Here is a 17,817-nt window from a genome sequence, read left to right as displayed (position 1 = left end):
CAGTCTCTAGCCCCCCTGGGGCTGAGGTCAGACTCAAAGCCTCCACTATAAGCGGGATGTTAGATTTTCTTACAGGCTCAAAAGCCTCAGGGTAAAAGATAATTTTATCAGATAAGATATTTTAGAATTACCCAGCACAATGGGAAAGGCCAGATCTCTTTGGACCAAAGTTAAATGTATTACACAACGCACATTTCTTCAGCTTAACAAATAAGTATATCTCCATCTCTCTTCCCTTTATTATTCTTGGCATTAAAATACTTAGTCTCTATCTCTCTTTCCTTTATTATTCTTGGCATTAAAAATATTTAGAAAGCCAGGCACACTGGAACACAGCAGTCGCCTCTGTATGGGAGAAGCTGAGGTTGAAGTTAGTACGCTGAGGTTAGCCTGTGCTACATAAACCCTGTTTCTAAAAAAGCAAAGGGTGGAACCCAAATGATAATCTGGCCAAAGTGTAGAAGATTCTGGGTTTGCACTCCAGGACCATAAAAAACGGCAGGTGGATCCCTGAGTTCGAGCTAGCCTGGTCTGCGGAGCTAATTACAGGACACCCAGGGCTACACAGAGAAACCCTGTCTCAAAAATATAAACAAAAACAACAACAATAAAAATACAAGCTTATAGAAAAATAGCAAGAATAAGAGGATCGTGTATATTTACACAGATTCCCTAATTCTTAATATTTCACGACATTTTTTGTGTTGTTTTGAGTCAGTGTTGTTGTGCTGCCCTGGCTGGCATGGTACCGCCAGAGGTCACACGTAGACGAGGGTGCAGACGCCAAGGAGGGGCGGGGACCCCGAGCTGCGCAGCGTAGCGTAGCGCAGCGCCCCCTGTCGCCCACGGGGGGAGCCCGCACGGCTCGGTGGACGCTGGAACATGGCGCGGCCGCCCACGAGCCTCGGGTCGCAGGCACCGGACCGCGACCGAGGGGAGGCCAACGTGGTGACGCGGGTGTCGCAGTGGGCGGACAACCATCTGCGCCTTGTCCAGGTGCCACGGCCCGGCGGGGTGGGCTAGCCTCAGCGGAGTGCTCGCGACAGGCCTCGAAGAGGAGCCGCAGGGACGGAAGAACAGCTAGGGCACCGGGGAATAGCCAGGGAGGCGACATCCCCTTATTCGCAGTCTCGGTGGCGGCCATCAGGCCTGGAGGCTGGCGCGGGGCTGGGGACACCATAGGGCTGGTCCAGGAGTAGTTCCTCATTCAGTATGGCGGTCTGGAAACCCAGGAAGAGCAGAGAAGCCCAGGAGGCCTTGGCAGAGCAGAGCCTTGGGTTTTTCCAGGGCTGGAGTTCGAAATTCAGTAAGCATTGTAGTGCTTACCACTGAACTATATGCCCAGTCGTGTTTTGTTTTTAAGTGAAACAAGACACTGAAATTCAAAGAAGAGACACTTATCCGGGCATTGGTGGTGTACTCCTTTAATCCCAGCACTTGGGAGGCAGAGGCAGGTGGATTTCTGAGTTCGAGGCCAGCCTGGTCTACAGAGTGAGTTCCAGGACAGGCAGGGCTACACAGAGAAACCCTGTCTCAAAAAAAAAGGAAGAGACACTTAGACCACCAGACTAATACCAAAGAAAGGACTGCTAAGGTCCCTGTGGTGTTGCTCTGTGCCAGGAGGAGGGAGGCGTCCCTGGGTTGATGGTGGCGATGGTTCCTGACATTGGAGCACCCTTAGCAAATGATTTATTGGGAAAAGCTGTAGAGCTCTTGGACATTAAAATTTGGAGACTGATCTTGAAGACAGACCATCAGACTTTAAAGCACAGTGTAAGTTTGAGGCAACAGAGCGTAGTTTAGTGTCCAAGGGAAATCAGAACTGGACATAAAGCTGAGAATGAGCTGCATAAACCTGGCAGAGTGAGTAAAGCCCTGGTCTTGACCGACATCTTGAAAAAAACTGCAGAAAGGTACAGAAGACGTTCTAGAAATGGGGCCTAGGGGATTCTCTGGGGAGTGGAAAGCAGCAGAAGCAAACTCTGAGGCAGACAGGGAGACAGATCATTAAGAAAGATGGGTAGCCAAAAGCAAGGATAATGCATCTGGAAGGAACAACAACTTTTAAGAATTCTGCAGCGAATTGGAGGAAGTTGAACTTTGCAAAGGCTTTACAGCTAGGCAGCATGAGGTCCAAGCCATCATGCCTGCTGACATGCCATTGTAGCACCATACTCAGAGCAGACTAGTATCTGCCAGTTAGTAGTAGTAGGTGCCAAATAAATACGTGTATTGTTACTTACTCTACTCATATTACTGTTCAACCATTTACACACACCTACCAAATATATTTGTCATGATGCTGTATTTTAAGGTTTTCTACTAAGTACATAGTTCACCATGGGTATAAGGCTAGACATGCTAGGCCGTGGGTGCATTCAAAAAATCCACAGACAAGGTAAAATCATTCACTCCAATCCCTGTGTGTGCCAGATTGCTAAGGAAGAACTAGGAAGGAATGGGTTTGGAAGAGTCAGCCACTGTGTGAGGCATCGGTGTTATTTGAACTGTTAGTGGTCACGAGGGCATTCTCCTTCATTTTAGTTAGTACTCTGACTATTGCAAATGATAAGTGGTGAGAATTAATCATTAAATCTCTTCCTGTAGAATATCAGCACTGGAATGGCCATAGCTGGGATAATAGTACTAACAAGGAGCCTTCGGCTGGTGAGTCACCAGTGGGGCAGGCAACGGACGGCTGGTCTCACTCCAGGCTGCGTGGATCCATCCGGGAAGATTTATAATTGCATATATATATATATCTCACATCTTAAGAATGTGGGCTATCTTTATGATGTTTGTGTTGATGATATTTGAAAACAAAATACACATAAGTACTTTATGTATGTCCCCCCCCCCAATTCAGAATGGTCCTTCTGAATCCCAATTAAAATTAAGTTCTGGGGCTTTGAGATGGCTCAGTAGGTAAAGCCTTGGAGACCAGAATTTGATCCCAGAACCTACGTGAAGGTAGAAGAGAACATACTACACACACACACACACACAAACACACACACATCACTAAACAGAAATTTTAAAAAATTCAATTCAATTCTGGTTGAGAGATGACTGGAAATTCTCCCAACATTTAGATAAAGCTCTTCTCCCTTACAAAGAAGATATGCTATAGCATCAAATAATTTTTCCTGGTAAAAACTAAACAAGTCCAGTGTTATGTAACATTCTGAGCTAGCCATGGTGTGTGCTGCTTGCTGTATAAAATAGCTACTAACCCTAGGTACCAAGTAGTTGTTGGGGAAGTAAATTTTCAGTGTTGACCTTTGTCAACAGGATTTGCTTTGTCTCCTACATGATTTTTAAAAATAAAAATAGGAATCATTTAACTTGACACAGCTTTGCTCAGGGTTTACACTTGCCATCTCTTTCTATGTAGCTTGACATAGAAATGAACGAGTAGTAAACTTTAAGTCTCTATAAACGTTTTTAAAGTTATTTACTATTTTTATGTGTATATGTTTTGTGCATGTGTGAGTTTATGTGTGCCAGATGCCAGAAGAGAGTGTCTGGAACTTGGTACTGGAAACTGTACCATGTGGAAATGTACACATCCATTGCAAGGGCATCAAGCACGCTTAACTGCTGAGCCATCTCTCCAGACCCTATTGACTAAATATTAAAGTGTTAATGTCAAATTAAGAACCGAGTTAAAACTTTTCAATGGCTGTGCCTTCTTGTTAAGCGTTTAGATATCTTCACATTTTATTTTCATTTTTAGTGAAAATTACTTCTTCTTCTTTGTAAATCAACAGACATCAAAATTTACAACCCCTTCAGATATTCCAGCAGAATTTATAAGAAAGAAAGTTAAACTACGTGGCCGACTACAGCGGATAACTGAGTGTGGTCTAGAAATTGAACATGTACCTATTACTTTACCTTTCATATCTTCATGGAAACGTAAGTAAGAAATGAGAATTGTAAAACTGAACAACCACTGTAGTGATTATTATGGCATTTAATAACTAGATGCTATTTATAAAGTAGCAAAAATATTCTCATTCTGATTACTTCCCATAGTCTATGAAATTCAGAACCATGGTCTATTTACAAGACATTATTTATTTTGGCACTAGAGTTCTGTCCTTTGCTTTAGTTGACTGATCAGTCTTTCATTTAGGTGGTAGGCTGCTCCTCCCCTAATGATAACAATCTGTTATAGCCTAAGACCTAACTGTGTATGATGCTGAATTAAACAAGCACAGCCCTTCTAACTCTTGTAGCTTACAATCCCTGTGGAAGATTGATAACAGACACGTGAAAATTTGTCCTAATATCAATGAAGACAGAGTCCTAGCATACACAATTACTCGGGTGTGATAGGGTTAAGGAAATACGCTCATATACAGTAGTCAGAGAAGGCCTCGTTGAGGAGTTTTATATAATCAGAGACCTGAACATATGAGTGGGCTAGCCTGGAAGACCATAGGGAGGAATGAGCCCACAGCTTTTGGCAGTTTATATGAAGCCTCCTGTAGCTGAAACATAGCTAAGAAAGGTTGAAAGGAGCCCCAGGAGACTAGATGCGCAGTAAGAGCCACATTGTTTTTCTACGTGTATTATCATTTAACCCTGCGTCATATTAAAGAGCCCATACACACACACATTCCTCCTGTAGATGCAGTCTCATGACCACAGGGATTTGTAGGGTGGTGCTATTTCAAAACAAATAAACCAAGAACAAACAAGAGTTTGGTGATGAAGCAGACTCCTTGGTGATGGTATTTATCACTGAGACAGTGCCATTCTGTGTCATTCTCTGGACCCAGTTGCCCATATTCTTGCCCTCATTTGACATACTTTCTCCCTTCCCTGATTTTGTGTTCATCTGTAAAACTCAAGTCCTATCTTTTTGGCAGAGTATTCTTAGCCTTCTCTACTAGAGCCATGTTACTCTTCTGCTACCTTCTAGTATCTCTATCTATCTAATATCTAATATCATTCAATGTGGATTGGACTTTTAAATTTTTTTTCTATGCAAGATTTATTGAAGGAGACTGACTGGAGAGAAGAGTTAGTGGTTTAGAATAGTTGGTGCTCTGCCTGAAGACCTGTGTTCAATTTCCAGCACTATTTTGTCATATCATGGCTATCATGACCGGTATGTCATAACAACTATCACGATTATTATATTCTAACACAGCTATCATCCACTATTAAGTTATAACAGCTATAAAGACTATTATACCATAAAATGGCTATTATAACTATTATGTTAGAACACAACTACCACTGTCATGCAAGATTTGTTAAGGAGGCTGGAGTGATACTTAGGGCATCTCAGCAGTGGTCATGATGGCTCACAGCCATCTATAATGCCAGTTCCAGGGGATCCAATTCCCTCTTCTGACCTCCAAGGATGGGTGCACATATACACATACAGACAGAACATCCATACACATTAATCTTAAAATTTTAAAAAGACTTATTGAAGAACTAGAAAGGTAAAAAGATTCATATCACAGAAACAAATCTAAAAATAATTAGAGATTAGAGATCATGGGTAGGCAACATGGCTCAGCACGCTAAGGAGCTGCCTTCCAAACCTTTCTAGTTGAGTACAGTCTCAAGGACCCACATGGTAGGAAAGAGATAACTCCACAAGTTATACTCTGACTTCCATGTGCATGTGCGTGCACACACACACACACACACACAATAAATAAATAAATAAATAAATAAATAAATAAATAAATAAGTGAATAAATGTAATAACTAAAAAACCCAAATAGATAGACAGGGAGGGCTAGTAAGGTAACTCAGCATGTAAAGGTATTTGCCGCCATACTGAAGACCTGAGTTTAATCTTTGAGGTCACATGATAAAAGGAAAGCACTGACTGCCACATGTTGTCCTGTCATGTCTGTATGTGTGCTGTGGCAATGCATGTACCTGCTCACACACATAATAAATAAATTTAATCATTTTTTAAATATAGGAATAATGGTTTTTTTGCTATTGCTTTGAGACAAGTTCTCACTATATAGGCCTGGCTGGCCTTATGTACACCAAGGTGGCCTGGAACATGTGACAGTCTTGCCTCCGCAGGTTGTAGGCAATGCCCAGCCAAAAATTACAGGCTTTTGAAGGTAACATTTACATTTCCAAAAATATTCAAAGGTTTTGGTGAAAATCTTTTGACTTTCTCCTAATCATGCATTTGTTATGGATGGTTTATTCAGTCATAATGACTTTATTTTTATTGACTGTATCATACTTTGAGTGTGCAATAAGAAATTTAATCATTAAAAAAAAAACCAGTGGCCTTTATTATGTGAAGCACTGGCACACTAATACTAAAGTTGATTGTGTTGAGTTAGATTCGGACCATCCACTTCATGTTTTCAGTTACCTACCCTTTGGTCTCACAGACCATAGCATAGAAGCTTTTATTGGACAATTGGTGATACTGGAAACTTCAAACATTAGAAGGGCCCTCAGAATTTATTGGTATACCAATGGGTTGAAGTCATCTAATTTGTAAAATTTATTTATGTTTTGTGAGGTAAAATCTTGCAGTATAGCCCAGGCTGGCCTTGAGCCATCAATACTTCTGGCTATGCCTTGTAAGTGTTGGGATTACAGGCATGTACTACCTTCCCCACAACATGATCTAATCTGTGTTGTATGTTCTGTCTTAATCTAATTACATATTACTTGGTATCGAATACTTTTTGCTAAGGACACAGTTTACCTGCTCACTGTTGCTTCTTCACCTGAAAGTCAGTGGACAGATTTTAAGAAACCCAAGTATGAAGGAAAATGTTTATTGTTATCAGCATAACTGAGTTTTAGAACATCTTTTATTAAAAAACAAACAACAAAACCACATTGCTAGGTGAAGTGGTGCATGCCTTAAATCTCAGCAGTCAGGAACTAGAGGCAGGAGGATCTCTTTAAGTTTAAGGCCAGCCTGGTCTATATGAGAGGTCTAGGCTGATCAGAGAAACACAGTGAGACCTTGTCTAAAACTGTTTTTAAACTACACTTTCAAATTTATTTATTTGTGTGTGTGTATGTGTGTATAGGAGGTATGTGCCACAGGATAGGTATGGAGGTCAGAAGAAAACACAATTTTTTCTTTCTACCATGTGGGTCTTGAGGCTCAAACTTAAGTCAGGCTTGGCAGCAAGTGCCTTTATCCTGGAGACATCCCACTAGCACTTAGGACAGTTTTTTTTTTTTTTTTTTTTGGTTTTTCAAGACAGGGTTTCTCATATATAAATATATATATAATTTACTTTTTTCAAATTGTAATTTATACTCATTCACACAGGGGTTATAAACACAAAAAGGCAGGACGTGGGGAAGGGGATGACACTGGAGCGTGAGTGTTCAGGGGGAATACAGATATCTTTCAGAACAGGGTATCAGCTGGGTGAAGGTTCAGGGGACAAGTTACTATGACTCTGCCTATGATTCCTCTTGTCCTTATCTAAGTTGGTATTGTCTGCCAAGGCTACCTATTTACAAGGTCTATGACTACTCAGGCTGGTAAACTGTCATAAAAGCTGCCTGTTTACAATAGCTTATAGCCATCTGTTTCAATGTTTTTCCACAGAGACCCAAGACTTGGTGTTAGTATACATGTATGACAGGCCTATTGCTGATTTTAGACCTATGGCTGATTTTAGGCCTTCAGTGTATAAGCAGTGCTGGCCCCTGACATCTCCTTCCTTCTCTAAGTATAGAAGGGCTGTGGTGAATCTAATCTTGCGAAGGCAGGGATAGAGGCCTGACCTCCAGTAATTGAAGGGGACCTTGTAATGGCTCCAGTCCCCCTGTCGTTGTCCAGTGAGGCATGAGGGCCATACCCGTCCCAATGCAAGACAGGGTTTCTCTGTGTAGCCCTGGATGTCCTGGAATTCACTCTGTAGACCAGGCTGTCCTCGAACTCAGAAATCCGCCTGCCTCTGCCTCCCAAGTGCTGGGATTAAAGGCGTGCGCCACCACTGCCTGGCAGGACATCTTTTTGAGACAATTTTTTTTTTTTTTTTACCTAGAAATAGATGAAATTAAATTTATGTTTTTTAACTTCTTTGTAAACTCTCTCTATATTCTAAGTATATAATTTCTTTAACACACTCTCTCTCTCTCTCTCTCTCTCTCTCTCTCTCTCTCTCTCTGTCTCTCTCTGTCTCTCTCTGTCTCTCTCTGTCTCTCTCTCTCTCACTCTCTCTCTCTGTATGTGTGTGTGTGTGTTGGGGGTGGGGCATGTGCTGGCTGTCTCTTTTCACTGTTCTGGAAATAGAACTCAGGTTGTCAGCCTTACAGCAAGCACTATTACTTGCCCCCTTGGTTGCTTTATATGTTCTTGAGACAAAGATACCTGACCAAAGAAGCTTAAAGGAGGAAGGCTTGTTTTTGATTCCAGTTCCAACAGGATACAGTTCATCTTGGTGGAGAAGGCATGGCAGCCGAAGTGTGATGCTCCCTAGCCAGTCATGTTACATCAACTGTCAAAAAGCAAAGAGAACATGGAAAGTGAGACCTGGCTTTAAAATTTTAAAGCCCAGTTGGTCATGGTGGATGCAGGCCTTTAATCCCAGCACTCATTAGACAGAAGCAGATGGAGCTCTTGTCTACATATCAAGTTTCAGACAGCCAGGGCTACAGAGAAACCCTGTCTCAAAAAACAGGCACACAAACAAATCAACCAACAAGGAAGCCTGAAGGCCCACCCCCAGTGGCTCAGTCTTCCAGCCTGTGTCCACCTCCTAAAGGTTCTAAAGTTGTCTGCTGGGCACCAAGTCTTCAAACACATGAGCCTATGGGAAACATTTCACATTCAGACCAGAGCATCCCACCACTGGCCCTATAAGTGTGACTGTTTCATGATGCAAAATGCATTTCTTCCAACTTCTAACATTCTTATAGTCTTTAGTAGTCTCAACAGTGTTCAGAAATTCAAAGTCCAAAGTCTCTTCTAAAACTCAAGTCATCTATTAAATGAGACCTGTAAAAAGAAAAAACAAAACAAATTACTAGCTTGCCCTGGGGGCACATGTCTTTAATCTGAGCACTCAGGAGGCAGAGAGAGCACTCAGGAGGCAGACAGGTGATCTCTGTGAGTTCAAGTCCAGCCTGGTCTACATAGAGAGTTCCAAGTTAGCCAGGGCCACATGCCCTGTCTCAGAGCACACACACATTTACAAATAAATTATTCTACCACACAATAGCAGAGAGTAAACATGTCTATTCAAGGGAAAGAATTAAGGTATAAAAACCAAACTCTAGCAGGGATAAGGAAAACACCAAATTCAACAGCTCCATGTCCACTGTCTGGGACATGTAATGTAATCAACAAAGTTCAAAAGTCCTACTCTTCCAACCCTGCCACCTACAGCACATACAGCTTCTATCTTAAGCTTAGGCTAGATCTACTCCTCCAAGACTGCAGCCCTCCCTGTTGGATGACTTATGGTACTCTTGTCTTAAATCTCCTGGAGTCTCCATTTCAACTGAGGCTGCACAGCAGCCTGTTGGTACCTTTCTGCTCTGTCTCTAACCCTGCCACAAAGTGGCTGACATTAGCCATTCTTCACAACTCCCTCATCATTTATTCCTTGAAAAATAGTAGTACCATGTGGGAGATATTTATAACATTGCCACATTCTGGAGCCACATCAAGATGTTGGCCACCCACCTTGGACCACAGTTGTCTCAGTACCATGTACCGACCCTGGGAAAACATTTCTCTAGGTGATTGCTTTCCAGAAGCTAGAAACCTCTGGCATTCTGAGTTTAGACTTTTTCTTTTGAAATGAATTTGCATTTTCATGGATTGGGTTCTTTGATTGGTGGGTTATTGTCCTTAGAGAACCTGTCTTACTATCTCAGGGCAGAGCATGGAGGTTCTCTGTACCACACTCATCTCTAACAGCTGCTTTGTTGTCTGCACTCTCCTTGTCCAAAATCATTATGCTGACCACACCCTTTTCTTTGTCAATCATCACATGACCAGAGCATGAGCTAACTGGTCACCTTATATCAGCACTCAGGAAGTAGAGAGAGAAACCAGGAAGTTGGACCAGGCTATAAATCTCAAGGTCTACACAGTGATGTACTTCCTCCAGTAAGTCTATCTCATTGATGTTTCAACACCTTGCCCGATAGTACTAATAGCTGGAAACTAAGTGTTGAAATCATGAGCCTATGTGGGACACTTATATTCAAACTATAGCAACTACTGAGCCATCTCACCAGCCCTCCCTTCCTTAGACATTAGTTTTTTATCCCTTTGTGTAAAGTTATAAACATTTTTCTGAAGTAATATCCCAAACTAGTCAGAGTGTTTTGCAGTCACAGTTCCACAATCAAGTAGCAGGTCACTTGCGCCTAGGAGAATACTTGACTAGCCTGGACAACAGAAGAGTGAGACTGTCTCCTGAAAAAATAGTTTATAAATAATTATTAAAGTTGATAAAGTATTTTCAAGGATTTGAGTAGTATATATCTTCATATTATGTTGTCTTGATTATGAATTGGTAAAGTCTTGTTTGGAAGTCAGTTGTGCAAAATGTTTTTATTTTTATTTTGAAGTAATAATTGGGCTATGGCTCAGGGGTTAAGAGAGTGTCTTGCTGTTGCAGAGGACCTGAGTTTGGTTTCCAGGACCCATGTTGAAAAGCTCACAGCTGCCTGTAACTCTGGCTACAGGAATCTAATGCCTCCTTCTGGTTTTCATGACCACCCTCACACATGCATGCAGAATATGTTCACACAGATACACATAATCAAAAAATCAAACCTTGTCTCAAACAAACAAACAAACAAACACCTAGTTAACAAGTTTATTGAAACAAGAAGGCAATTCCTGCAGTTTTCCTTGTACCGGAAACCTATCATTAAGCTGTATTGTTCATATATTCATAGAAACATATATGCATATTGAGATGTTACAAAAGGTGAACTTGGCTAAATCTTTTCTGTTATGAAGCATAATCAAATGAGTTTTAAAACTATTCTGTTCTATACTCACATGAGGGTTTTTGTTTGGATTTTGGGGTTTTGTTGTTGTTGTTTGTTTTTTCTTTCTGTCTTTGTTTTAGTAAAGGGAAGCCCTGCCTGGTCCTGAACTCCTTAAGTAGACCAGGCTGGCCTCAAACTCACAAAGATCCATGTGCCTGTGCTTCCTGAGGATTGGGATTAAAGGCTGCCTATACTTGTATTATTTTAAAAGAAATTTTATAAAAATAAGTAGTCCTAAGTTTAAAGCTTGAGTATTTATAAATAACTACAATGTTCTATATTACTTTCTTAGGAGAACCATGTGGAGTTCTGCTGGTTAAACTGGCTGGAGTAGAACTCACTGAAAGTGGTAAGGTGTGGTTACAGAAGGAGCTGAAACCCTCCCAGCTGCTATGGTTCCAGCTCCTTGGAAAGGAGAACTCAGCACTCTTTTGCTACCTTTTAGTGAACAAGGTAAGAAGTGTGAAGAAATGACTGAGCATCTTTTATTCTTAACATAAGTAAACATTTCATTAACATTTTGAATCTATAATGAACTTTTCAAACTGCTAGTCATGGTTATAAAATTTATAGATATTTATTTTAGTCAGCTAGGACTTCTAAAGGAGCTGGAGAGGTGGCTCAAGCAATTAAGAGCTCTTGCTGGTCTTCCAGAGGACTTGGGTTCAATTCCTAACAACCACTTTAGGCAACTGACAGCCACTTGTAAGTCTAGTTCCAGAAGATCCAATTCCCTCTTCTGGCCTCTATGGGCACTGTACTCATTCATGCGCATTGACACACAAATATTGACTTAATGTTAAAACTTAAAAACTAAGGCCTGAGGATGGTTGAAAAGATAGCGTAAGTGCTTAAGAACTCATATTGTTCTTGTAAAGGATGTGAGCTTGATTCCCAGCACCCATATCAAGCAGCTGACAAGCACATGTAACTTCAGCCCCACAGGAGCAAACTCCTCAGGCTCTTCAGGTACATGCATACATACATAAATAAAAATAGTAAAAATAAATGTTTTTTAAATTAAATAACTAAAAAGATAGGGCTGGAGGGAAGACTCACTGGTTAAGAACACTACCTTTGTAGAAGACATAGGTTTGGTTCCCAACACCCACATGGTAGCTTACAAAGGTCTGTAACTAAAGTTCCAGGGATCTCATGTCTTCTTCTGGCCTATGAGAACACTAGGCATACATGGTGTACATATACACACATACAAGGAAAGACTTGTACACATAAAATACAAATACATGTTGATTAAAAAATAATAAAAATAGCTGGGTGGTGGTGATGCAGACCTTTAATCTCAGCACCCTGGAGGCAAACGAAGGTGGATCTCTGTGAGTTTGAGGCCAGCCTGGTCTACATAGCAAGTCCCAGCATAGCCAGGGCTACACAGAGAAACCCTGTCTCAAAAATAGATAGATAGATAGATAGATAGATAGATAGATAGATAGATAGATAGATAAGACATAAAAAGAAAGTTATAAAGAAAGGAGAAAAACTTTCAAATTATTAATGATTTTGCCCATTGCTAAATAAAGGATCACTGTACATATTTACATTAGTATGAGCTATTACATCGTTACTTGAAGTCATTTCAGAAGTGTAGCTTGGCAACTGGAACAAAGTCTTCTACAAAGAACAAGGATGTTTCCACCGGTAAATACTGTTCCATCTGCTCCAATATCCTGTGTATCTATCCACACACAGAAGCTGTAAAAGTAAATGCCATACACATGTTACTTCATATATACCGAAACTATCCTGTGGGGTTGCTGGTCTCAATTACAGGGAGGACTCTCAGGAGTGATGACTGTCTTGCCCTGACTAGCCAGAGGGAGAGTTCTTCCTGCTCGGAAGCTACCTTCACTCCACATCCTTACAGGTTTCCCGTGTGCACTAGCACGCTGTGTGCATCGAGTGATTCAGTTACGTCTCCGGCTTGAGTTCTACTAGTGTGTGAGACTGAAATTTAGTTGTTTGCTTTGGCTCAAGGAAATGAGCATTTAAAATGTTTAAAACTGAGACACATATAATAAACCGTGCATAAGTCTTTTGTTGTAATGAACTCAAATTTACTGTGCTTAGAGAAATAATGTTTTCTTTTTAATTTTGTATTAAAGCCTTCCCCCCACCCCCTCAGGATTACTTAGTTTTGTAGAATCTTAGAAAAATATTTCCTTGTTTAAGCCAGGAAGTTTGACATTATAGAATTTGACATTATAGATTAACTTCACATTAATTGTGACTTTTTTTTTTTTTTTCAAGACAGGGTTTCTCTGTGTAGCCTTGGCTGTCCTGGAGCTCACTCTGTAGACCAGGCTGGCCTCGAACTCAGAAATCCGCCTGCCTCTACCTCCCAAGTGCTGGGATTAAAGGTGTGCGCCACCACTGCCCAGTGTGATTGACTTTTTAAAAATGTGTATGTGTTCGTGTGTGAATGTGTGTTTCTGCATCTGTCTGCTTGAGATTATGTGCACTTGAGTGTAAGTGCGTGTGCATTTGTGTTTGTGTGTGTGTGTACTTGCATGCACATGGATGAGCCTGCTGCAAGAGGGCATAGAATCCTTCTGCATTGGAGTTATAAGTATATGCGGAACACTGTCACATGGGTGTTAGAATCCAACTCCAGTTCACATGATAGTGAAGGAAGCTCTTGTCTTGTTATGTTTTGCTTTCTTAGTATTTGTTTTTATGTATATGTATGTCTACATGTGCATATGCACATGTGTGTGTATACACCTGACAGACACCAAAAGAGGGTGTTGGATTTCCTATAGCTGGAGATACACACAGTTCTGAACTTCTCTATGTAGGTGTTAGGAGCCGAACTCCAGTCCTCTGCAAGATCAGCAAACACTCTTAACATCCTTAGCCACCTCTCCATCCCTGTGACTTACTTTAAAATGAAGCTATCAATACTTGATTTTAATTAGCTTTGTTAGAATAAAACAGGGTCTGCTTTATTCCTATGAATTCCTATGAATTAAAGGATATTTGGTCACCCTGTGAACCACAAGATTCTGTTTACTAGAAAAACCTGTTTCTAGTTGTAATTTATCTCAGCACACACTTTTAATTCCTTTGGCTGGAATACAGACACACCCTTAGTATACACTGTAATCCCAAATAATGAAGGTAAAGTTAGTTTGTAGAAGGAAACATCCATGATGTCTAATTAGCTGACTGACATAGTGGCAAATCAGAGTAAGATTTGACAGATTAGGATATGCCAAACTGTCAGGAGAAGAGAGAGGAAAGGGAAGCTGCTTAGAGCAGTGCAGAGAGAATGGGGGGGGGGGCGGTTACTCAGACAGTTGTACAGAGACAGGTTTCAGAGAAAGAACCAGCTAGACACAGGTTTGAGGTCAAGCAGAACAAAAAGTCAAAGGCCAAGAGAGAAAGAAGCCAGATTGAATCAGTCAGTTTGGAGAGGAGTTTGAGCCAGAACAGCTGAGTTGAACCAGCCAGCCAGAATTCAGAAAGAACAAGAAAAGGTGAGGTTATTCAGCAGTTAGTCTCAAAGGCTGAAAACATTCTAGGCCTAGATAAGATTATATGGAGGCTAGAAGCTTCCAGGAGTAGGCCTAGGTTAGCAGACAGAGGCAGTAAGCCTCCAGATGACAATTACCACAAGAGGATAAGTTACCTTAACAGGGGGGAGTCATTTATTGATTTGATTACAAGTAAGAGATTCCAGAAATGAAAATTTCAAGGTAAAAATTCAAAAATTATGTGGAGTAGGTATTTTTAAAATGTACATACCTGGGGGTGGAGAAATTCCTCAACAGTTAAGAATGATGGCTACTGTTGTAGAGGACACAGCCCTCAAGTCGAGGCTTACAGCTATAAGTGGTTCCAAGGGATCTGATGCCTTCTTCTGGCTTCTGTAGGCACCAGGCATGAAAGTGATGCCCAGGCATACAAGAGGGCAAGACACTGTTTACACATTAAAAAAAATTAACAAGAAAACCACCTGCCAGGACCCCAAACCCTTGGACTTTTAGGTCCCAGTTCATTATGACTTGTTCACCAATCAGTTTTTAGTCTATTTTGCTGTGAGCTCTCACTGTGCAAATCCTGTGCTCCATTTTTCTCTCTACATAGCCAAGAGAGTTAATAGCATTTTATTCCTTATCATTTCAATACTTACTTGCATTAGAGATCAATTAAAGAGAATCAATTGACTTTGAGTGAGGCTTGCATGAATGTAGTATATCAAGAAATAAAATCTTGGGCTGGAGAGATGGTTAAGCAGATAAGAGCACTGGCTGCTCTTCCAGAGGTCCTGAGTTCAGTTCGCAACAACCACATGGTGACTCACAACCATCTGTAATGGGATCCAATGCCCTCTTCTGATGTGTCTGAAGATAGCTACAATGTACTCACATACATAAAATAAATAAATCTTTAAAAATGTTTCAATTTAGCAATAGCTGATTTAAGGTCTTCAACCCTTTTGTTGTTGTTGTTGTGTGTATGTGTGTAGGCGAGGTTCATGTGTATACAGATGTGCACTCTCGTGTGTTCATGTGTGAAGGCCAGTGTTTGATGTCAGGCGTTTTCCTCATTACCCCTGCATGTTTCCCTTCTCTCTCTGAACCTAGAGATCACCTACTCACCTCTCAGCTGGCTGGCCAGTGACATCCAGGGACTGACTCACCTGTCTCTGCCTCCTAGCACTAGGGTTAAGAGCCTAAACTGCCATGCCTAGCTTTCTGCATGGATGCTGGGTATCTCCACGTCCTATGTTATTGTTGTAACTGTTTTGTTTGAAACAGCATCTCTTATTTAGTAGTTCAGTCTGGACTTGAGTAAGTAAGTAACCCTCCTGCCTCAGCCTCACAAATACTCGGACTACAAACATGTGCTATCAAACTCAACCCTTTGTGTTACAGGTTTTTTGGTTGATGTTGTTTATGGTAGTGGTGGTGGTGGGTTTTGTTGTTGTTGTTTTGTTTTTTTCTTTCTTGCTGTCTCTAAAAAAAATAAACTTGCTGCATTTTAAGGTAAATAAGATATTATGGATATAATAACCACAATAGTCACTTCCTAAGTAATCAGTTTCCTCCATTTTATTCAAGGGTGGATATTTTAACGTGAATCTGAATGAGGAGATATTGAGAAGAGGCTTGGGCAAAACTGTCCTTGTTAAAGGGTTAAATTACGACTCAAAAACCCACTGGAAAATTCACAGAAAGTTACTTAAAGCTGAATTGACGGCCTTAAAGAAAGGAGAAGGAATATGGAAGGAAGAGTCTGAAAAAGAAAGTTATTTTAGAAAACTGAAAGATTCCTGGAGAGAAAGATGGACAAAGGACAATGATTTAAAAACAACTGGACCGGGTCTCAGCTCCACCAAAGAAGGTTATTATGACAGCCTATGCAGGGCTTATGGAAACTGCAAGGACAGCATCAGCAACTACTCTTTAGTTCTGAAACTCAGAGAATTTGTGAGCCGCTTACATTTTCGGAGGAAAGGATGAAGTGACTGGAACTGTGTGAGCACTTTTCATTGAGTCAAAATAGAAATTCCCTCAGGCAATCAAAATCCAAGCCTCGTGGTACTTAGAACCAATGCTAACATCAGAATCAATTTGAATGAATTATGATCGATGTAATATACTTTTAGAAAGAATGACACACTGTAAAAAGTTACCAGGAAGAAGAATGTATATATGTAGAACTAATATTTTGTCTTTTTCTTCTTTCTCCCCACTCCCTAGTGCCAGGGATTGAACTCAGGCACTCTGGTCTGGCAGCACCATTACTGAGCTGTATTCCTAGCCCTATAGTGCTAATGTCTGAAGAGAAAGTTTAAGTATTGATGATTATATTAGTTATTTGGGGCAGCCATATTTAACATTTATTTTTCAGTTTTATCAACTTTATAATAAAGAAATTTAAAAAACTTTTTTTTTCCTTTCTGAGGTCACTTTTTCTCCAAGCATCTTTCTTTCTTTTTTTTTTTATTTTGTCCAAGCATCTTTCTAGTTACTGCTGAGTTAGGACCACTGATCCAAGAGGTATGGCCACCATTCCTTGTAACAAATACAGCTACTTTCATCCTGTTGTTAAGAGGATTGCTCTTAAGATAAAGATGAGGATGGCAGCACAGAGATCAGAAAGGATCTTTAAGACATCACTGAGCTCCTGAACTCACCAAATCTCTAGCTACCCTGTCTTCCAACTCCTAGTTACATGAGAGAGTAAACTGCCTTGATAGTAAAGTTGGAGTAGTGGCACGCACCTGTAATCCAGCACTTGGTAAGTAGAGAGTAGAAGGTAAGGAGTTCAAGGATAGCCTTGATTCTGACTGAATTCAAGACCAGTTTGACCTAATTAATATGAGAGTTTACCTAAAAATCAGAAATAGCAAAAGCAAAAACACCCCCAAACCACTTTAATGAGTAAAACCTTCCTGACAATGTAACCCTCTTTCACAAGGCCAGCAATATTTTCCTAACTGTTGGGACTGGTCTAACAATGGGGAATTCTTCAAAGGGGATTCTGAATGCATGTGAGAAATCTCCAAGAAAACAAGAGTCTTGTGACCTAAGTTTCTTCAAAAACACAAAATCATTTTTGGAATGTGCTTTTGTGCTCCTCCCAGGCATAGCAGACAGGAGTGAGCTTACTCCAGAGTATTCATCACAGCTGGAATATTGTTACTTGTTTATGTGCCTCTTTGGAAAAACATGTTTTTGCCACATGTCCCTGTGATTGTAAACTTTACTCAGGTGACTCTTCTTAACCCTCAGAGTATAAATTGTCTGATGCTCTGAATAAATCTGGCTATTGCATGAGATTTTGGTTTGCCTCATGTTT

General features: G+C 40.7%; 1 protein-coding gene across 1 annotated transcript; it reads left to right on the top strand.

Annotated features, from left to right (window-relative positions):
* The first annotated feature begins 882 nt into the window (after nt 1-882).
* On the top strand, nt 883-16,925 carry CUNH3orf33 (chromosome unknown C3orf33 homolog). The gene is made up of 5 exons (XM_028763592.1): nt 883-996; nt 2,608-2,667; nt 3,771-3,918; nt 11,282-11,442; nt 16,074-16,925. Exons 1-5 carry the CDS (start codon nt 883-885, stop codon nt 16,473-16,475), a joined length of 885 nt encoding a protein of 294 aa, XP_028619425.1. The 3' UTR covers nt 16,476-16,925.
* Nucleotides 16,926-17,817: the final 892 nt, after the last annotated feature.

This window comes from Grammomys surdaster, unplaced genomic scaffold (assembly GCF_004785775.1).
Source record: "Grammomys surdaster isolate TR1022 unplaced genomic scaffold, NIH_TR_1.0 139, whole genome shotgun sequence".
Classification (NCBI taxonomy): domain Eukaryota; kingdom Metazoa; phylum Chordata; class Mammalia; order Rodentia; family Muridae; genus Grammomys; species Grammomys surdaster.
The sequence above is the reverse complement of the archived record's forward strand: the minus strand, read 5'-3'. Positions and strand labels throughout refer to the sequence as shown.